This window comes from Diabrotica virgifera, chromosome 4 (genome assembly GCF_917563875.1).
Source record: "Diabrotica virgifera virgifera chromosome 4, PGI_DIABVI_V3a".
NCBI lineage: Eukaryota > Metazoa > Arthropoda > Insecta > Coleoptera > Chrysomelidae > Diabrotica > Diabrotica virgifera.
Genome location: NC_065446.1, coordinates 38233547 through 38257171, shown reverse-complemented (window position 1 = coordinate 38257171; position 23625 = coordinate 38233547). Strand labels below are relative to the sequence as shown.

General features: G+C 31.3%; 2 protein-coding genes across 2 annotated transcripts in view; one reads left to right on the top strand and one right to left on the bottom strand.

The window, feature by feature from the left end:
- Positions 1 to 109: 109 nt before the first annotated feature.
- Positions 110 to 9731, bottom strand: LOC114324935 (general transcription factor IIF subunit 2). Its single transcript, XM_028272856.2, has 4 exons — positions 9390 to 9731; positions 9186 to 9337; positions 2700 to 2911; positions 110 to 491 (listed from the first exon to the last, which is right to left on the bottom strand). The coding sequence occupies exons 1-4, from the start codon at positions 9557 to 9559 to the stop codon at positions 201 to 203; spliced, it is 825 nt and encodes a 274-aa protein (XP_028128657.1). The 5' UTR covers positions 9560 to 9731; the 3' UTR covers positions 110 to 200.
- A 1104-nt stretch (positions 9732 to 10835) lies between these two features.
- Positions 10836 to 23625, top strand: part of LOC114324934 (PAX3- and PAX7-binding protein 1) — a 42003-nt gene continuing 29213 nt past the window's right edge. Inside the window, exons 1-2 of the mRNA XM_028272855.2 lie at positions 10836 to 11321; positions 12731 to 12955. Of these exons, the coding sequence (XP_028128656.1) occupies positions 10910 to 11321; positions 12731 to 12955 (637 nt within the window). The 5' untranslated portion in view covers positions 10836 to 10909. The remainder of the gene's footprint in view (positions 11322 to 12730; positions 12956 to 23625) is intronic.

Genomic DNA, 23625 nt, shown 5'->3' with positions numbered 1-23625 from the left:
TATATATCACGCATGACCGTGAATGTCCAGCTTTACTTTAAAAAAACTGAACTAAGTTACCTACAAACATTAATATTTTGTACAGGCATCAGTAAAATGTAAACAAAAGTTTTATAAAATGATATTTTATTTAAACTCCATACTCATGTGACACAAAACATTATAGATATTAAACAATTTAAAAATAAATAATCATAATTTCAATCATCATCAGACTCCTCCTTCTTCGCTTCAGCTTCAGTATCTTGCTTGTAATGCCTATACTCAGGTTTAAGTTCCCACATGTTCTTATGAGGATTCTTTAAATTATAGTTGCAGACTTCTTTTAAAATCTCTTTTAAATACGTGATGGGCTGCTTAGTAATTTTTACTAAATCCTTTATGTTATAATATTGGTGCTTTTCGAAAGCTGCAAACAACATGTCCAAAACAGCTTCTTTGTCATCACGAGCCTTTTTACCTTCAGCTTTCTTTCTCTCCATGTACTCAATCTATAAATAAAAATGCAAAATATTAATTAATGTCATAATGAAAAGTATATTATCTAATGTGGTTTGTGTTGTGAGGTAATACCGATTGTCACCCCCTGCTCCCCCTTGCAGAAATTAAAGAACAAATAGCCCTAAATTATGGGCTGTTTATGACCTTTCATATACCTTGAGCTCGTTACACTGGGTAGGAATTTAATATTTTTTGTACCCAGCCTTCCACCCCCCCCCTACTTAAAAATAGAGATATTGAATCGATCATTGCGGCAGAATTATGAGCTTGACGTATAAGACGACAGTTCGTAACCCAGACATCCCAATATTTTTTTCAATATAATTCTTTGTATCAATCAAATGTATGTACACTAGATTTTTTTTCTCGGGATAGATTAAAGAATAACATATTGGGATGCCTGGCAAATGAACTCGGACTGCCCGATCAAGTTTAGTATCATAACTGTAGACCATTTGAGGAATAATGGTTAACCCTTTCAGCCCCACTTTTTTTACTTAAATAAATGGAGTTGAAATCGTAATTTCGAGCTTTTGTTTTCGGCCAATTTTGAAAAAAATGTGAAAACTTTGAATTATCCACGTCCGTCTGTCTGTAAACACAACTTCTCCGTCTTTATACCACGTAGAATGACAAATGAGGTGTCAAATGAAAGCTTATAATCCAAGGATGGTACTAAAGGTGATAAATTTGGCTTAGGCTGTCTGCCCGTCTGTCCGCCCGACAGCGAATATAACTCCTCCGTCATTATAATGACAAATGAGGTTTCACGAAGAGTTCAAATATTTATCGACTTTCAGTTCTACTTTCGATTACTTTGGGTGAAAATCTAGGACTTACGAAGTCCAATTACTTGTTTTGTATGTAATTAGGTTAAGCAAACAGGTTTTCATAAGATTCTTTTCTTAGATTTGACATTGACAGATCGGACATATGTGTCCCATTGGTATTATCCTATAACTCCCATTTAACTTATATCCCAGTGGTAGCCTATGAAAAAAAGGTCCAGTCCACTTTCAATATCTGAAAGCTTATCGGCTAAAAATTGAAGTTCCTTTTCAGAAGAACCCTCGTTTTGACATACTGTAAAACACCCAATGGGTTAAATATGTCCCGCTTAAAAATACCACTGGGACATTATTGTCCCACTAGGGTTATTCCTAGAAAATCCATATATACCATATTTAGAATATGGTGTATCACTGACTTAAATGCTGAAAAATATTCACGTACTGTTCAAAAATCTCGATGAAAATGGTAAAAAGCGAATATAAACGCATTAAAATGTTGCGAACTTGTGAAAATAAATCTGTAACTGACTCCGGAAGCCACCCAGTGTTGTCAATTCAGTTTTATTTTCTTGCTTTTGCACTAATAATACCACTAAAACAAAACTAGGTTTAAATCGGGACGTATTTGAGCCAGTAAATATTTTTAAACTTTAGTGGGACATAGGTATGTATCCCGAGGGGGCCGAAAGTGTTAAATGGATTATACTTTGGGAGCTCGATAACTTACGGTTTAACCAATTTTGATTACTAAACATGAGTTTCGTAGGCATTGACAAGTAGTGTCTGCTGCACCCAAGGTCAAATATGATATCTGAAGGTATTATGAAACTTAGTGAGCTTGAAAAACCGTTTGTTCCCATAGGAAATGGTTTTGATCATACTTACGAGGCTTATAACTTAAAAATTGAAATGTTTCCAGATATGAGGTATATATTAGACACGTCTGGAGTCCTCCTACAAACGCTCAGTAATTGTAAAAAAAAACAATATTTCCAAACTTCAATTTTTGAGTCAAATTTAGACATGCCTTGGAAAGGTAATTATCAATACTATCAGAGAAGCTGCAGAGGCCGGACTTAAATTTTTGAAATTTTTGGAAGATTTGGGGACGAGAATGGCAAACAGACCAAATGAGGAGGGTCGCAAAACCCACACCTATGAACCAAAATTGATGGTTGACATATGGATTGGCGAGTCTTTTCCTAAACTTTAATATAGGATTTTGCCCATTGTTCAATTCAGTCATGCTGACAGAATCAAAAAGTTCACATATTATAGTGTTGCATGTAGGGGGTGTTCGTCACTCCCGAGAACTACCATTGTCTGGAAAATATTTTGTTATTTTTGTGCCAACGACAAAGTGTTTATATTTAGGAAACATCTTCATAGTAATACTAAAAAACTTACATTATTTTTATGATCAGATACTGGCTTGTATGTTTGTACAACCCTGTCTAACTGCTTCACTTGGCGAACTGGTAGAGAAGCTTTCCTAATAGATTCTAATTTCAACTTCATGTAACAATTATCTGCATATGGCCTGCATTCCAATTTTTGCACTATTTTGCCTTCCATGTGCAGCTTTTCAGTTTCAGGTACCACAGAATCAATATTAGTTGCTAAAAATTATAACGATAATTATAAAAGGTAATGACTTTTTTTAAATTTAGGCAATGTCTGAAATTTATTTCAACTATATGCTACAGGCTAAAAATAAAGGCATATTATATGAGATACCACTAAAATGCTTATCTACAAAGTCAATTCCCCTTTAAAGTCCAGCAAATAAAAAATGAAATGAGTTGTAAACGCGACCACTTACATTTATCGTATTGTTTAGCTATAGAATAAAATAGAATAGAAAAAAAAATTATTCTCATGATTCACAAGTTTACAAAATAAATATGTCAATAGGGTGTCAATAGAATGGTGTCAATTACAATTTATAAGGGTTGCTGAAACAACCTAGACTTAACATAAAAATAATATTAAAAATAGTAGGTAATAATAATAACAGTGTCAACAGTGACATTTAGGTTAAAATAATAGCCCTCAGTCTCCTTACAGGTCAGCTTGAAGGTATTCTTCCACTTTGTATGGTTCTAGGTTTATGAGCAACTGTTGAACAGACTTTCTATATTTATTTATGTCAGTTTCTATTTTAATGCTATAAGGTAATTTATGAAAGAATTTAATACAGGCATATTCTGTAGTTTTCTCAGATGTTAGTCTATGTATTGGTACATTATAGTTTATAAGATTGTTTCGTGTATTAGAATTATGGTTTATTACGTGTTTCATGAATTTATGTCTATTTAAAAAAAAAAAAATGTGTGTGTACTTTGAAGTTATACTTCTATTATATGATTTAAACGAAATTAATATATTTTTTATTTATATTTTATTTAAATATTAAACTAATTTATACTTACTACTTCTCAAACATTTTTATTAAAACAGTGCCAAAAATTAAAATAATAAAAGAATAAAACACACACAAACACATTAAAAATGCCACAAATGATTTCTGAACATTAATTGTCGGAAGTTTTTTTAACTAAATACGTATTTTCTGAAAATAAAATTATATAATAAATATACTTACAATCATAAAATGTATAAAAAAAATAAAAAAATAAAAGTTTTTATTGGGATTCGAACCAGCTATCAGCGCGGTTGGTACATTGGGGTTCATTCGCCTTAAACGCTTCGCCACGGAGGCAATGTGTCATTATGTGCTAAGATCGACTAACTAAATGGATTAAGCTTTTGACATTTTTGAATTAAATTAAATTATTTTGATTTTGAAGTGAAATGATTTAGAATTGAAAAAATTCAACAAAACATAGAGTAAGAAAACAATATATTAGGTGAACATTGATAGAAATTTTTGATGGTAATCAAATTATGTAAATAAAAGTATTACATACTACATATGTATTTTGGTAGGTTCAAATAGGTAGGTACCTATGATACATTTACAATTATTACATACCTGTTGCTTTTAAAAACTATTTAAATGTCACTACAATTATAAACTTTTTTGTTTCTGTCCTCACAACAATAAAACTAATATATTATACATTTGTTTACCTTCATATTGAACAATTATTTATTATTGACAGATCATTTCAACACCCAATCAGAGCCCGTATAACGACTAATACCATACTGTCGGTGTGCGCATGCGTGCAGATCAATATAAATTCACCCTCAATCTCAATCGCGCCTAAAGAAGTATAACTTAAAAAATGAAAAGTAAGCATTCATATATGTCTGTTCTAGTCATTGTTAGTATGTTGAGTTTTTTGAAATTATCTCTACATGAATCCCTGCATTTCAAGTTAAGTAGAGTTCTGATTGCTCTTTTTTGTAATATAAAAACCTGTTCAACGTTACTACTCCCCCCCACCCCAGAAAATTATTCAATGCATTACAGAATGAAAATTTGAAAAATATATAACTCATTTACATTTTTCGTCCAAATAATTTGCTGTTACTCTGAAAGAGTAGCAGATAGATGCTAATTTGTTACAGATCACATTTATATGCACTCCAAAATCTAAATTTTGGTCAATATGTACCCCCAGAAATTTTGAGCTTTGGTGTAGAGTAAACATTTGTGATTGAATTGAGACAGTTTCTGGTAAGGTACTATTATTTATTTTAGTGATGAAACAGATATAATTTATTTTTTCTCTGTTCAGTAATTGAGGCATCTCTGTGCTATGGATATGAGTTTTACCAGGAAGAGTGTCAGTAGCAGAAAAAGGAAGCATATGAGGCCCCTAGGACACAAGGGCAGTAAGTGACAATTTTTAGGAAATTGGGTTAAATACGAAAATAGACTTTCAAACACAGAAAACATGGTGGCTTCAACCTTTCTACATAAACTAACAATAACATGATCAAAAATGACATGTCATTGAAAACATGCCAAGTAGTACCTACATATATTTTTAAATTTGTCTAGAACTTTGAAAAAAGTTTTCTCCAAAACTTTGCACTTACACCCCTTGTGTTCTAGGCGCCTCATATATGGTCAATCATATTTAGTTTTCTCAGAGTTAGAAGTACATTGTATGTTGTATACAGGTGTATTTCTGTTTAACGGTAGGTATATTGCTTTTGTTGAATATTGTTCAATGCAATAAAAATGGAAGAAGCTAGTACTAGGGTTGGAAACCATTTCAAAATATCTTTTTTGTACAAAAAAGTAAAAGTTTATAGTCAAAAAGTATCTAGGAGTGAGAGTCTACTTAGGTTGGGAGTCTGACGACTCATTTGGGGCAGAATAGAGCTGTCTAGAGTTGGCCCAGCGATTGACAGAAACACAGGTGTTTGTCAGCTGGTTAAATGTAAATTGTGACTCTGATGAAGAGATAATAATCAGGATCAAAATATTACTTATCGATGGCTTAGTGTGAAAACCTCGTATCTCATTTTACAGAAAAGTTTACATGAGTGACTTTAAACTGAATTTCTGCATATTCTAACCCAAAATATATTGTTATATTCCTATTTGACATGAGAAATAAAAGACTATATTTATATTTAAAATTCAATTTAAAATAAAAATTTTCATATTTCTCAACCACGAGCATATAAATTTTGAACACCCTGTATAAGACAAATTTTGTAAAAATAGTTATAGCTAGTTTTTAAGAAAGGGTTTTCGCAGAATTGTTGACTAGCCCCATGAACAATGCATTTTCAGTAAGCAATTAGGGTGCCGGTTTAAGAAAGTGTTCTTTGAACTGTTTATCAAAACCACGGACATATTTTATTAAACAAAAGAATAGGTCATTAAGTTTTTCAAGATATGCCGGTAGGTAATTCATTAGCCGCACGGTACATAATAGATAATTAAAATATACCTGTGTATTAAGATTCTTACACATAGATAAAAATATGATTAGTGTAGAAAATAGAATTAAAATAGTCGGAATATTATTTTTTCTTGAAAATCTATAAAGACATGTTTAGAAAAAGGAAAGAGTTTTTTGGTAAATACGTCATGATTGAAAGTTGTTTTGATTGGTTGGAAAATTAATTCTGGAGGGGAACGATTTGGAAGGATGAGAATGAATGAGAGAGAGTCAGTCTGTTTTGTTGGATCGAAAGGAAGAGTCCAGTTTTGAGGGTAGTGTAAAAAAAAAAATAAAATGCCGGTTGGTTTTTGGAAAAGTAACAAGCATCATATCGTGGAACGATTAATAGGCCAAGTCGAGAGATGATATAACTCCTTGAGTCTAAAGTATTCAGTGTTTGTTTAAGTATTTCAAAAAGTTGGAATACTGCATCAGGAGAAAGCCGGAACGAGTACTGTACGAGGCATAGTGAGGAAAGGGAGAATGAGTTTGCAGAGGAGCAGGGACATTATTGGAAAACGTGGACGAGTTTTTTGGATTGCAACACCAGCAAAGAAGGAAACGTCAGTTTTATTTTATTTGTTGAGACATGAATGTATGGTTTTGCGTATTAAATACCACAGTGCATATTGAACTACACATTTCATTATTATAAAAGCATCAAACCTCAATCAATTTTGTTACTTATAAATCATTATAGTTGATTTTTTTTTATTGAAGTTATACTTCTTTACCGGCGATAGAGGGTGATTTTTTTATATGTTAAAACCTATCAGCCCGGCGCATGCGCATTATAACTTTGTTCTGATTGGATGTTCAAATGACATGTCAAAAATTATCCGATATGGCAGCTGTGGTTTGGAGGTAAAGGTAAACAAATGTATAATATATTAGTTTTATTGTTGTGAGGACAGAAACAAAAAAGTTTATAATATTGTAGTGACTTTTAAATAGTTTTTAAAAGCAACAGGTACGTAATAATTGTTAATGTATCATGGGTATAAACCTACCTATTTGATCTGCCAAAATACATAGTATGTAATACTTTTATTTATATAATTTGATTACCATCAAAATTTCTATCAATATTCACCTAATATATTGGTTTTTTGCTCTATGTTTTGTTGTATTTTTTCAATTCTAAATCATTTCAATTCAAAATTAAAATAATTTGATCAATTTTCAAAATATCAAAATATCACAAGTTTAATCCGTTTAGTTAGTTGATCTTCGTAAATAATGACACATAGTGTCCGTGGCTAAGCGGAGAAGGCGAGTGAATTCCAATACCAACCGCTCGTATCAGCGCTGGTTCGAGTCCCAATACAAACTTTCTTTTTTGTTTTTTTTAATACATTTTATGATTGTAAGTATATTTATTATATAATTGTATTTTCAGAAAATACGTATTTAGTTAAAATAATTTTCGACAATTAATTTTCAGACATCATTTGTGGCTTGTTTAATGTGTTTGTGTGTGTTTTATTCTTTTATTATTTTAATTTTTGGCACTGTTCTAATAAAAATGTTTGAGAAGTAGTAAGTATAAATTAGTTTAATATTTAAACAAAATATAAATAAAAAGTATATTAATTTCGTTTAAATCATATAATAGAAGTATAACTTCTTACGTGCGTACAAAGTACACACACATTCTTTTTATTATACACTAATATTGATAAAATAAAATTTTTATATCAAAAAGAAAATTGAACAGGTAGAACATCCTGTATAGCAGAAGTAGAGAGATTCATAGTTAATTATTAAAAAAAAAAACAAATTTGGAGACAAAAAGAAATAAGATTCCTTTTTCATAATTGTTAGATAAAATAAAGATAGAAGAATAAATAAAATTTGCAATATTAAACATTTATTTCCGTTTGATAAAATAAACGACTTTTATAATTTCTAATTGAAATTCATATGTGTATTATTTTATTCTCTTTATCTATCCCTATTAGGAAGCCATGACAAATATTTTGAAGCCACGAAAGTAGGTATTGATAGCATAATTTAGCCCTGAGATTTACAATTTATTTATGTTTCATTTGTTTGATTAATGAGATAATTAATTGATTAATTAATCAAAGTAGATCACAATAATATATATGAAAAATGGATGTGTAATGATCTAAACATACTCAGAATCAAAAATATGTAAAGATAGTTTTTTTGTTTTAAGTTATAGTATGCAGAAATTAAGTTTAAAGTTCTCCTGTAAAATTTTCTGTGACATGAGATACGATGTTTTCACACTAAGCTATCGTTACAAGGCTTCTATGACATGAAAACCGGCTTTATGTAACAAACACCTGAAATATTATGTGTGGTTTATCATATTGTATGGTTGTGAAACATGGATGTTAAAAACCACAATGCTAAACAAATTAGAAACATTCAAATTGTTGCACTATCTATGGATCCTAAAGATATCGTGGGTTTCGCACACTTCCAACAAAGATGTTCTTCAAATAATGAATTCATAATGTCTGGTCATAAACATCAAAATGAGGAGAAAAACAGAATACTTCTGCAATTTAATCAGAGGGCTAAATACCATCCACTTCACCTTATAATACAAGGAAATGTGGAGGGAAAGAGATGGATTGGTTGAAAGAAACTTTCATGGTTTCGTAATCTTAGACAATGGTGTGATTCCACTGTAGAAGAGTTATTTTGTGCAGCAGCCGGTAGAGAAAGGTTTCAGAAAATTGTAAACATGCTGATGGCCAACATCTGAATATGGACATGGCACCTAAAGAAGAAAAAGGTTTTATTTTTCAATGAACAAGTGTGCAAAAGTAAGTTTATTTGAGCTGCTCCTAGTATGAGGTAGGAATTATTGTGTTGTAGGTTTCCAACTGTGAATTTGCCAAGATAAGCCCAAGCTAAGTGAATGGACTATAGAAGTTATTATTAATATAACAGTTTTTCAAGCGTAAACTTGTGTACTACTTTGATATGAGACGGCATGACTACCATATTGTGTAAAATAATGTGATATATCATATCCTTAACTTACGTGTAACATGTGAAAAGACACCCAAAGTTTGTTGAGTAACTGTGGATACATCTAATCTATGATCCTTTGGAATACTTTCTTGTCCAGGCTCATTCAAATTAAGAATTGCTGAAGATAATGTAAGCGAAACTTGAGCCTTTTGTCCAACAGGTCTAAAATTAAATAAGTACAGGAGTTTATTTGCCTAAAATATTTATTACTCACTTGCTAATTTTTAGTTTACCCACTTCCATATCTCCAGAAGCTTTTTCCCATCGTTCAGAAACATATTTTGGAACTTTAACCAGCCAAACACCTCTGTTGGCATTTGATAAATCCAAATCTCGGTCAATATGAGTATCTTTAGACATTTTATTTACACTAGTTGAAGACATACCGTTAAATAATTACACTATTACACAAAGACTAGATCTGCATTTGTATTAGTGCATTTATAAAAATGTTTTGCAAACGTTAAAATTTTCCATTGAAACTTTGCTTGTCAGGTACTGTGCTTGTCAGTGTCACGTTAATGTCTATATCTTCTTCTTATTTTTTCTTTTAGATCTCTGGCTTTTTTATCTTGTAGTTGCGTAGCCAGGTTAAGGGCCGGTACTTTCTGCAACAAATCACACGCTAATTAAGGTGGGAAACTATCAATATATTGTAACTTTGGACAACATCAAGTTTAGGGCAACCAAACATAACCAATTTGTAGTTGACATTTGAGGTAATCTAAAAACATTGACAGTGTTGCCATGTTGTAAAATATTTCTTACTGTAACATCTAAAATTCAAAATTGAATAGAACACAATATATAATTTAAAAATCGAAAACAAATGTAAAGTGCACTTTACATCAACAATAAATTGAACAAGAAATTGACAAAGTTATTCAAGGTCAAATTTGACTTATACAAAACACCCAATTTTGCCGTGAATAAAAAGAAAATAAAGAAATTTGACAAAATAAAACATATCCAATTGTTCTATTTCATCAAATTCCTTTATTTTCTTTTACAAACCATACATTTTGTACACGTTAAATTTGGCCTTGAATAACTTTGTCAATTTCTTGTTCAATTTATTGTTGATGTAAAGTGGACATTAGATATAAATCAGAAAATATATTAAAAGCATTAAAATTATATAAAAATCAATAGTGGCAATAGTTAATAGAAACACTAAACAATGTGAAGATTTCTAAATTGTAACTAATAAAATATCTAAAATACTAAATAGTAATAAAAAGAAACTAACTTAAACTGTAGACTGTAAACTCTAACTAATAAAATATCTAAAATACTAAATAGTAATAAAAAGAAACTAACTTAAATGAATTAACTAACCTATGAAATAAACATCTAAATTATAAAAAAAAACATTTTAAACAAGGTCTAAATTCATATGTCTAAATTATAAACAGATATGGCAACACTGTTCACAAAATTCATGCTGTTGCATGGCCGTTGCCCTAAACTTTATGTTGTCCGTAACTTTATAGTTTTCTAATGACAATTTCCCACCTCTAATAGTTTCATCTCTTTTTATTTCACAACGTATGTTTTTCATCTTTTGGGTTATTTTGACGGTTCTTAGTGCACTCATCAGTCACTGTATGAGTCTATGATTGAAGAAGATTATAACCTTCAAATCAAAACCTAACCTCTATACTGTCAGTCAAGTCAAGTGTCAAATTAAAGTCAAAATAAACAAAGTGGTTTCATTTTAAATCCAATTTTAAAATGTCTTTATTTAGAAAACCCAAGAAAACTATACAACGTAGAGTTTTTACAGAAAATGACGATGAAGATGACGATGCCACACAACCAATGGAAGTTTGTCAATCTATTCCAGTTGAAAAGAAATCTAAAAAGAAAGACAAATCTTCAAAAACACCAAAAACTTTGCTAAGTTTTGATGAAGAGGAGGAAGGAGAAGTTTTTCAAGTTAAGAAATCGTCTCACAGCAAAAAAGTTTTACGTATGTTCGAAAAAGAAAAGAAAAAGAAAGAATCTAAACAAGAAAAGGAAGAAATCAAATCTAAAGAAAAAACAGAGATTGTAACTGATGATTTTGTGTTAGTGGTTAATGCTAGCCACAAAAAACCTCCAACACCTCCTCTAATTCTTAGTGGAAGAGATGCTCTATGTGCAGGTGAGATATACTCAGTAATAATTTATATTTACAAAACAGTTTGTAGCAAATATCTTTACCCATTAACCTTTTCGCTGCAGGAAACTACCATTGTCGCTAAAATTTTCGGTGCCCGGTAGATAGGAAACGACACAAGTCAAATACAAAGAGGACTTATTTAGGTAGTAAATAACAGTACCTAAATGATTCATGTAATTTCTTCATTTGAGCGGGTCTACCATTTTCTGAAATATTTCAGAGGGGTTAACGACCAAAGCTTCGAAAATGAAACGTTTTACAGTAGAACCCTGATTGTACTCACTGGAGGGACCGCAGACGTTCGGATACAATTAGCGTCTCTTTGCAAAGACAATGACGTCGACTTTGCAAAGTAACAAGACACTTACTCAACATACACACTACACATGACACTAATACTCATGTTGTGACTGGCTGAATGACATAAAGCCATTAAAAAAAAATCCTGATTATCCGTGTGCGGATTAACCAAGGCTGTCCATAAATAAATCAAAAACAAAGTTTACTTTACCTAATTTTTAAAATATTTTTTATTTAAAAACTAATTTCAAAACTAAACAGTTTTCCCATTCCCTTAGGCCAACAATATTTAGCTACTACATTGGCATATTTTGACGTTTATTTGTATCAGTCGAAATGAGTTGTCAATTTTGAGGTTAATTCCCCTTAATGCTAACAACCATATTGTCATCGAGAGAGCTCAGTTGCCACAATGATCTTAATATAATACAATGTATGTATTTATGTACCTATCTACATGCATAATATATTATATACAATGTATGTTCCCTATGTCCAGCTAAATGATTTACGTACTGTATCAGAATGTCCATTAGAAAGCATTAAGGTAATTGGGAAGGAAAAGGGGGCAAGTTTGATCAAGTTTTCGGCAATGAGCCAGAGACAACAATCGTAAGGTGGAATGACAATTCCGTGTAATATGTGTGAAATATGTCATATAGCTTATGTCTAGAATGTTTCAATCTCGCCTTGGTACAAGAGCCCTAGGTATATCAATCCTAAGTAAAAGGTCCATCAGGTTTTGACAAAGAGCATGTAGTAGATCTGCCAAAGTTCCGAGGACTTATGTAACAGATGTACAATAGGGCAACTGGCTCTAGTACAACAGATCTAGAGAAGAAACAAAAGTATTCATGGTATTTTTCAGTTATTACATATTTGTTTGGTTTGACCTATATTCTCATGTACCATTAATTGTACATATCTACTTTATTATTTTATTTGCAATACTTGAGCATTTCGTATGTTCGCCTTCTTTATTTTATCCTTCTCTCACCTACTCCTACTCCTCGTTACTGATTTAATTTACACTATACAATTGTTTACTGTTGATTGAATAGCATTTGTAATGATCATATTTCTTTATTTAGGTAAAGATGACCTATCCTCAGAAGAAGATGAACCACAGAATCATAAATTTAATAAACCTGATAACTTTAAAAGGATTTTAGAATCTGGTGCTATTCCTGATGCAGCAATGATTCACGCAGCTAGAAAACGTAGACAAAGGGCAAGAGAACTAGGTGACTTTATACCCACAGAAGAGGAAGAACCTGAGGATAAAGGCAGGTTGTTAAGGGAAGATGAACATGAAGGTGTGTATTTTAATAGTTTATTGTGTTTAAACTAGTCTGTAAATTAACTAAACTGTAAACAGATGTGAATGTCTATGGTGTAAATATTTTTTTGTAAACAAAAACTTTTGACCAAAAAGAAAATATACTTCCAAACTTTGCTGGAGGCGAAAAAGTTAAATAGTTCTGAGGAAAAGGTAAAAGGACCATATCCCAATTTTTAGGTATCTATCTAGAATATATATAAGTGGAGGATTTATGAACTTTTCTTCTTCTATTGCCGACTCCACTCCACTAATGAAAGTTGGCTATAAACATTGCAAATTTGTCTCTATCTTCTGCTGTTCTGAAAAGCATCTGTGTGTTTAACCCGGTCCAGTTGCGAATGTTTTTCAGCCAGGAGATTTGTTGTCTACCAGCACAGGGATAACGATCAGTAGAGTTTTATTTTGCTGACGTCACAAAACGCATTTTACAATGCGAGAATCGATGGTGGCTAGACAACGTGACTTCAGCAAAATATAATTCTATTCATCGTGAACCCACCCAAGGACCCAATCAGCTGTAATAACTCATATTATTATCGTTTCTAAGTATGTGCCCCAAACAGGGTTGGCAAAAACCATGGAGTTTTCCAAAAAACCAAAAAGAAAACATTAAGACCAAATTTTTTTGGTTTTTTTGGTATAAAGTATAATAAGTCTAAAGACTTTAAAAATGAATAAATTATTTTATAAAATAATAGTACTACACAATGAAAAAAATGATTAAGACAACTTTTATTTTCATATACACACACAAAAAATTATTAGGTAACATAACAAAAAAACATTTCAAATTTCAAATGTAATAATATTCAAAATTACTAAGTTCGAAAGTAAAAAAAAAAGAATGTGTGTGTACTTTGTACGCACGTAAGAAGTTATACTTCTATTATATGATTATATGATCATAAATGAAATTAATATACTTTTTATTTATATTTTATTTAAATATTAAACTAATTTATACTTACTACTTCTCATAACATTTTTATTAAAACAGTGCCAAAAATTAAAATAATAAAAGAATAAAACACACACAAACACATTAAAAATGCCACAAATGATTTCTGAACATTAATTGTCGGAAAATTTTTTAACTAAATACGTATTTTCTGAAAATAGAATTATATAATAAATATACTTACAATCATAAAATGTATAAAAAAAAAATAAAAAAATAAAAGTTTCTATTGGGATTCGAACCAACTTACCAGCGCGGCTGGTATTGGTGTTGTATTGGGATTCACTCGCATTAAACGCTTCGCCACGGAGACAGTGTGGCATTATGTGCGAAGATCGACTAACTAAACGGATTAAACTTTTGACATTTTTGAATTATGTAAATCAAATTATTTTGATTTTGAATTGAAATGATTTAGAATTGAAAAAATACAACAAAACATAGAGTAAGAAAACAATATATTAGGTGAATATTGATAGAAATTTTGATGGTAATCAAATTATGTAAATAAAAGTATTACATACTATGTATTTTGGTAGGTTCAAATAGGTAGGTACCTATGATACATTTACAATTATTACGTACCTGTTGCTTTAAAAACTATTTAAAAATCACTACAATTATAAACTTTTTTGTTTCTGTCCTCACAACAATAAAACTAATATATTATACATTTGTTTACCTTCATATTGAACAATTATTTATTATTGACAGATCATTTCAACACCCAATCAGAGCCCGTATAACGACTAATAAATTTTGCAATCACTTGCATCGTGCAAAGTGGCTATGTTCAAATATCATAACAAAATTTGATCAACTATTTTTAAAACACTTACCAGTGTAAGATTCTTCAGATTTGAATAAGCGAGATCGTAGATCGTCCCGGTTGATTGTTGTTATCCACAGTTCTCTACGCCTTCGAGCTAATAGGTTTTTTATCAGTAATTTTGCGGCACTCATACTAGTCACAGTTTGATGGGCTTTCACATTGGCATGCAACAATCATCTCTTCTATGTTAATAAGTCCAAAAATATACTATGAAAACTATTTAAAAAGGCAGTATAGCCATTAACTAACTTTTTGTTTGTTGTTTCTCTTCCTACAAATTTTAAAACGCAACAACCATACATAACCAAACCACAGTCCCACAGTTGTGCCACAGTTGCCATATGGGATAATTTTTGTCATGTCATTTGAACATCCAATCAGAACAAAGTTGTAATGCGACTGCGCCGGGATCAAAGGTTTTAATCCTATTAAAATTCACCCTCATATCGCGCGTAAAGAAGTATAACTTCAAAAATAGAATTTATTTATATTAATTTTCTTCATTTGCGGCAGCTGTATTGTTCGATCACAAATTAATCCCTTAATTTGTCGTCTCACATTATTCTTAACTTCCTAAATTTTTATAGTTTCACCGTGTATAATGGTGAAACATATCGAGTAATATTTTAATAAGTAGAGTCCATTCAACCTGCAAACCTGCATGCAATTCAATAAATTGCCAAATAGTGATATTTCTAATATTGTACTTCCTAGTACATGTTGCAATAGCTTCCTCGATTAAACTGTAGTTGTAAGCTTTCAAAAGATTTCAAAGTTCATAGTTGTTTCCATGCAACTTATTGATGACTTGTATATTTTGATGAGATTATAAATTAGCTTAGGGACTATTTTGAGTCGCAGTCTATGTAGAATAGTTACCTCATTAACAAGTGCGTAAGTCATTGTTCGAAGTTATGCCGAGTGTAATTATCAGTAGCTGTCAATTTAGAGCAGTCTATAGGGCTTTTCATCGACTGTCATTTGTTTCGAGCTTCTGTCATGTGTCACACAATATTAATATATCTACGCCATACGTCTTTGGTTTGTATCATTTCAGATACCAATAACGTATGACGTAGATATAATAATATTATGTGACACATGACAGAAGCTCGAAACAAATGACTGTGAATGAAAAGCCCTATTATAGAAAGTTACCTAACCAACAACTATAGTGTAATCATAGATATATAATACTCTAGATTGCGCCTTACGATCTTAAAATGAGTGACGGTTGCGACAGAGATAAATGAGCCTATTTGGTCGGTAGTCTCTTTCTAATTCAAGGGGAGTATCGACGACGTCACTATCCTACTCTGTCGTCGAGTATTTTAGATGGTTTGACAGTTCGAGCGGATGGCGACGAGAACTGGCCGTTTGTCTTCGGACGTGGATAATCCTGGTTCGAATCCCATACCAATCTTTACTTTTTTTATTTTTTATTTAATCAATATTGCGTTTATTAGATATTATTACATCTCTAAAATAAATCTATGCAAAGAAATATATAACAAATAAGAAAAACTGTGTAGGTACCTATAGATTTTTAAAAATATAAAAGCCAATGTTATTTTTTTAATAAGTTAATTGTAGAATAGTATAAAGTAATTGTTAAAAATATTCGTAAAAAATTACCAATAATTAATATCAACATAATGTACCATCGATTTATTAATTGAATCGGTCATTTCAAAAACAACATGAGTCACATATTCCTAATTTTACAGAAGAGCAAAGAAAACTAACTATATAGTCGAAAGATGGATGAAATGAATGACATCAAAATTCAGAGTTATATTGTAGTTTTGTTCCTAATGTTTTTACTGGACTGGTGTCGTTTTTGCACACAACGTTTATCTTAAAGGAGTCTATTCCTCTCAAAAAGTTAGTTTCTGAAAATTGTGGACTTTGCTGTTTTTGAAATGACCGATTCAATTATACGTAATTAGACATTATTTTTATTTATGAAACTATTGTTACAATTTTTTAAAAAAGTAGAAGCAAAACAAACATTCACATAATTCGAATAAGGACGAATTTATATTAATAACGAATGACTTTTATTTTACTATGCAGTTCACAAATTATGTATTCCAATATTAACTTACTATACATACATTTATTATCTGCTAGATTTACTTAGGTCCATTTTTCAGATGTAAAAATATCTAATAAACGCAATATTGATTAAATAAAAATAAAAAAAGTAAAGTTGGTATGGGATTTGAACCACGATTATCCACGTCCGAAGACCAAAGACCATTTCCCGTCACCACCCGCTCCAACTGTCAACACATATTACTCGATAAAGTGGGATATTCACGTCGTCGATATTGCCCTTAAATTAAAAAGAGACTACCGACCAAATAGGCTCATTTATCTCTGTCGCAACCGTCACCCATTTTAAGATCGCAAGGAGCAATCTAGAGTATTATATATCTATGAGTGTAATAATCAGTAGCTGTCAATAAATCCATATTTTTTACTCCACACTTCAAACATTTATTTATCATCGTCGATCGAGAAGAAACGGACACGGGGCATTAGAAATCAATTCGAACCTGATATTTACATCGAATTGTCCATGTATTAAAAACTTTAAATAAAAACACCAGCTTGGAGGCTCAACAAAAAAAACCAGGTTTTTTTCTTAAATAGTAGTCCTAAAGAGTTTTGGCAGTACCTAAAAGGGAAAAGATCAAATTCAACACTTGAATATAAATATAAACATGAAGATGAATGTTACGAATCTGAAAGTGATATAGCAAATGTTTTTGCACGTTATTTTGAATCTATAAATTCCAACACTAATCAAATAATAACAGACTCCTACAAGGAATATGGACTTGAACAATTATGTGTTGATTGTATAACTCTAGAAGAAATCAATATTGCAATTAAGTCTTTAAAAAGTAGTGCAGCTATAGGTGTGGATGGGATTCCTTCTTACCTGTTTAAGGCGTATTCAGAAGTCCTGTTACATCCCCTACAAATGATATTTAATAAATGTTTGGGGACAAGCACGTTTCCGGATGCGCTTAAGGCAGGTAGAATAACTCCTATCCACAAATCTGGAAATACGAGTTTAATATCAAATCATCGTCCTATAACAGTATTGCCTTCTCTTTCAAGAATCTTGGAAAAAATTATATACAATACTGTATACTCATGTTTCAAAAACTTTAATAGAAAAACAACATGGTTTCATAAACAAAAAATTAAACTCAAACAAATCTGTGCATTTTCAGTCACTAAATTGTTTCATCCATAAATAATTCTCAAGTTGATGACAATGTTATCTTTACTGATTTAGCAAAAGCCTTTGATAGAGTAAATCATTCAGTACTATTAAAAAAACAGGTCATATGCACTTTCTGACAAACTTATAAAATTCTTTGAATCCTACCTTACCAACCGTACTAATGTAGTCAAATTTGGGAACTGCTACTCAGACAGTTTTATAACTGGGTCAGGTGTACCGCAAGGTTCCATCCTTGGGCCTTTACTTTTTGTTATGTTCATAAATGACATCACTGATTATATAAAATTTGCCAAGTTTCTTCTATTTGCAGACGACTTAAAATTATTTCTTACGATAAAAACCGAACATGACTGTATTAATTTACAACAAGATATTCAAGGTATATCCACATTCTGTAAAAATAATGATTTGAACTTAAATGAATCAAAATGTAAATTATTGACTTTTTCTAGAAAGCGAGAAATAATAAGAACAGATTATTTTATTAATGAAGTAAAACTTGAAAGGTTAAGAAAAATCAGAGAGGGTGTTATTCACTAGCACATTCTCCGTTAATGAGCATATTCTCAAACTTACTAATGATTGTTATAGACAGTTAGGCTTTATCCTAAGATCCAGTAAAGAATTTTATTGTGACACTACAATTAAGCTTTTTAATGCATATGTGAGGTCAAAACTCGAATATTGTTGTACCATATGGAGTCCCTCCATCATATCACATAGTGATATGATAGAGAGGATTCAGAAGAAATTTTTAAGGTCTTTAAACCTAAATAAATTTGGGATTTATCCTTTTAAGGTTTCCTATAACTTGCAGATAATGCTTTTTGACACTGTGTTATTGAGCGAAAGACGTAGAAATGCCCAAATCATTTTCATATTTAATATAGTTTATCAAATCATAGATTCTCCTACGATTCTTTCATTTATAAATTTTCATGTACCAGACCAAAGACTTAGATGTAGACACACTACACACTTTATTTAAAATAACTCCAGAATACGCAAACTCCCCATGGCACACTGCTTAAGGGCAATGAACATTTTATCTTGAGTGAAGACCTTGACCTATATAATATGAAAAAGAGTACTATGTTACATAAACTGTGATACCCTTATTTATTGTTTTAAAGTGTATTTATATTTTATTGTATTGTATAGATTGTATGTTCTTATTTCTTTGTAATGACCAACTGTGTGTTTATAAATGGCATCATTGCTGTAAATGTGCAGTATAAATAAATAAATAAATCAGTTGCAAGGTTTTAAGCATGTTGGTTTAAACCTGACAACCCTGGCCCCAAATATGATGTTTTTCTCTTTTTAATGGTGGTCAAAAGTTCTCTGTCTCTTCCCATTCTGTGCAACACCATTTTGTTCGTAATATGATCGGTCCACAGTATTTTCAAAATTCTCCTGAAAAGCCACATTTCAAAAGCTTCAAGCTTTCTCATTAAGAGTAAACAGTAGCGATCAACAGGTAGCAACAAAATATAACTTCGGGAGATAGTATCATAAACTTTGGCAAAAGTGGTAATCTTTGACATTATCTAAGATTAATATTTTGACAATATCATAGTCGCGCTAAATGGAAGTAATAGAAAACGATTTTATTATCAAGGGGAAACAGTAGCGATCAACAGGTAGCGAAAACGCGTTCCAAGATTGCGGCTGTAATTTTGAATATTTTTTCGAGATATTTGACACACGTATTTGTAATATAATAAAGTATGGCGGTACAGAGCCCAATTTGAAAAATATATTAATATGTGGAAATTACTCTGTAATTAAATACAATATTAAAAAAACGAGCCTGTACCGCCATTAAGAAGAACAAAAAATAAACTTTCTTCAAATAAACTTTTTTAGGTTTTGTGTCATTTTGGAACTACTAATGAAATAAAAAATTTTAGTTATCACACAACGTTTGTTGCTACCTGTTGATCGCTACTGTAGCCTCTTAAGCCAACATTAACAGTCCAAGCTTCGACACCATAAAGAAGAAAAGAGTAGATATAACATTTTACTCTTATCGTCGATAAGAGTGCTAAGGTTACGTTCTTTGAAATAAGTAAAAATTAAGACAGTTTTGACTTCGCATTGCAACTGAATAAAAACGGTATACATTTTTATTTTATATTAGTATTACTCCTTTGAGTAACATAGATCCATTTTCCGTTGGAATTTACCACTCTGAACAGACGGGGTCGTGAATTGCAAGTCTTAGAATTCCCTCTTGTCTTCTTCGCTTCAGCATGGAGGTGTTATCAGGAAAATGGCCAATAAGTTTTCAATTAAATATCTTTTAAAAATATTTTTAAATATTTTTATTAGGATGAAAACTGACTTTTATTTAGCAGATGCCGTTACGCACCTACTACCATCACGTCAGTTGCAATGCGGTGACTAAAAAGGCAAATTTCTCATATCGAGTTCAACTCCAGTTTAACCTGAACTTTTAGTGAACGTCAGTTTAAAGTCAAAATCGTCTTTCTCAATTCACGTTCAACCGATGGCAGTTTAAACTACGTGCAACTTGAACGCTGGAATTCGGCCGTTCAAAGATTTCAGAACCCAGTTCAGATGATTTCATGGATTACGCATGCGTTTTATTAACACAAAACGCTGTCATAATATACCTATTTTATTATATTAAGCCTAACGATAAACGATATTAACATTATTTTTGTTTTTATTATATTTATTTATAATTATTAAAATGATTATTTGACTATAAATACTTAAATTTAACTTTATTCAAAAACAGCATAAAAGAGGTCGTACAAAATGGCGATAGTTTTTTACCTTTTGCCATCTATTGGCATTTCTCGAAAGCTGTAGAACGTGCACTGACAATGAGAAATGCATTCCAAACAAAACCGAAGTTCACCGGTGAACCTCAGTCAACTGAACCATACATTAACGCAGGTATGAGAAATCGACCCTAATAGACGTCGAAAATTTCAACTTAGGACAGAGATAGCATTCTCTATGCATTCTCTGAAGAACCACTAAAAAGTGGTGAAATCGTCGATAAGAGTGCTGGTTGCGCTCTCTGAACTAAGTAACAATTAAGACAGTTTTGGCTTCGCATTGCAACTGAATAAAAATGGTATACTGAATTCGCTCTATCGAGATTCACTTTGACACATTCGGAATAGGAAACATACAACACAAAAATTCCTGCCTTACACTATTAACTGCTAAAATCAACTTAATCTTTCATTAAAAAAAGAAGAATTATTAGAAATAGTGGGAGTGTCTACTAATCTCATAAAATTTTGTGGAGTTTATTTCTACAAAATATTTTTATTTTGTACAATAAATAATTTTCTTATTTGTTATCAATTCATTATAATGGTGTAAATAAATAATTATTGATTGGCGTAAGGTTTATGTTATTTTTATGTCTGTTTACTATTAATAATATTGGCTACGAGCAGGTGCGTTGGTTGTATAGTAATTTCCAATCACTTTTTTTTTCTTTTATGGCCTTTGGGAACTGCGCCCATTTAGCCATCAACACTTCTTGAAATCGACGCCTCACCATACACCAAGACCATTACGAATTCATCTCCGAATCCATTACAAAAACAGTCCAGGGTAGGTAAGGAGAAAAAAACTTTTCGCACCCAGATCGTTCAGGGTGACTAACCACATACTAAGTAGGGATACGGGGTATTATTAATTTACACGGCTAATTTTATAATCTAAAGCTTCAATTTACACGACTTAATATAATTTAGCAGAATCCTAAAGATTGACGATTTGTTCAAAGCTAGTAAGTTCATCAGATTATATGGGGGATAAACGTTTTCTTGCAATAGCTGCATATTCAACAAATTTCTTTTTGTCACATATTTGTCACATGCAAAAAATATATGATCCAAGTCACTTATTGTATTGCAATTTTCGCACAAATCCGACTGTATTATATTGATTTTATATAGATGTGCGGGATAACAGGCATGGCCAAATTTTAGTCGAGAGATAGTAACCTTGAAAAATCTAAATTTTTATGCCAATAATCTGTCGGGATTTTCGGATGTAAAAGAGTATACCTTGTTGGACAAGTGAATCCACGAGTATCCAGAATCCAGAGTAATCCACGTGAATACTATATTACACTGCATAGGTGTTAGATTAGATAATAGTATCTTTAATTTTTTGATGTAGGGATTTACGTTAACAGAATTTTCGTCTAGTTGACTAGAGAAACTTTTTAAAACTGATAATGAGTCGGATAATATGTTTATTTGTTTTAGATTTTTATTTTCGGCGTATTGGCATGCTTTTATGATAGCTATGGTTTCTGCTGAATATATTGATGTATTGGAATTCAGTTTAAAATTTTCTTTGACATCTAGTGATGGTATATAAAAAGCACAACCCACACCATCATTTTGTTTTGAAGCATCGGTGTATGTATATTTGTAGGTGATTAGGGTATTTTGCAGTATAATCATTAAGGGTAGTTTTGCTAAGTGAAGTTCAGAATATGAGGGAATTAGAATTATTGATGTTTCTAAAGCCTGAAAGAAATCCGATTGAGGTGGCTTTTTAATAATATTGCTAATATTGCAAGTATTACGAAATGCTGAACATAAGGAGGGAGAGGTTTTTTAGACCAATATTTTATTATTAAATCGAGGTAGTTTAGTGCAGAAATTTTCTTACTTAATATTGGATCTTTTATATAGGATTTTAGAATAAACTTTTCAGATAAAAATTGTCTTCTGAGTTCTAAAGGAGGTTCTAGCGCTTCCACACGCAAAGGTTCACAGGGAGTAGAGCACATTGCTCCCAAACATAGTCTTAAAGCAGTATTTTGTATTGCTTCTAACCGTTTTAAAATGTATTTACTGGCCGAACCATAAAAAATACACCCATAATCTATTATCGATCGGATGAAAGCTTTATAAAACATTAAACAGGTTTGTGTGTCACATCCCCACCAAGTTTTCCGAATAAGGTTAAGAAAATTTAATCCTTTATAACATGTTGTCTCTATTTTTTGAATGAATGGTCTCCAAGTAAGTTTTTTGTCCAGTGTAATGCCAAGATAGGTTACTACATTTGTTATAGGAAATTGCATTTCATTGATCACAATACTACCTAATGGTGGTGTATTATGCCTTGTAAAAAACACTATATTTGATTTTTCTGGAGATAATGAAAAACCAATTGAATCAAATTTAGAAATAAGAGAATTTATATTTGATTTTAGATTTCTTATACAGCTCTCAATCGTTTTGTCAGTGTTGTATATGACAAAATCGTCAGCATATTGTATGATACTAAATATGCTATTTTTTTCGTGAACTTCCCTGGTATATATATTGAAAAGAAGAGGTGAAATAACTGAACCCTACGGTAAACATATTTCTTCCAATCATTTCTGACAACTGAACTTCCCAAAAAAGAAATTACTAACGTCAGTGTCAAAGAGAATCTCGATAGAGCGAATTCATTATATACATTTTTATTTTATATTAATATTACTCCTTTGAGTAACATAGGTCCATTTTCCGTTTGAATTTACCACGCTGAACAGACGGGGTCGTGAATTGCAAGTTTTAGAATTCCCTCTTG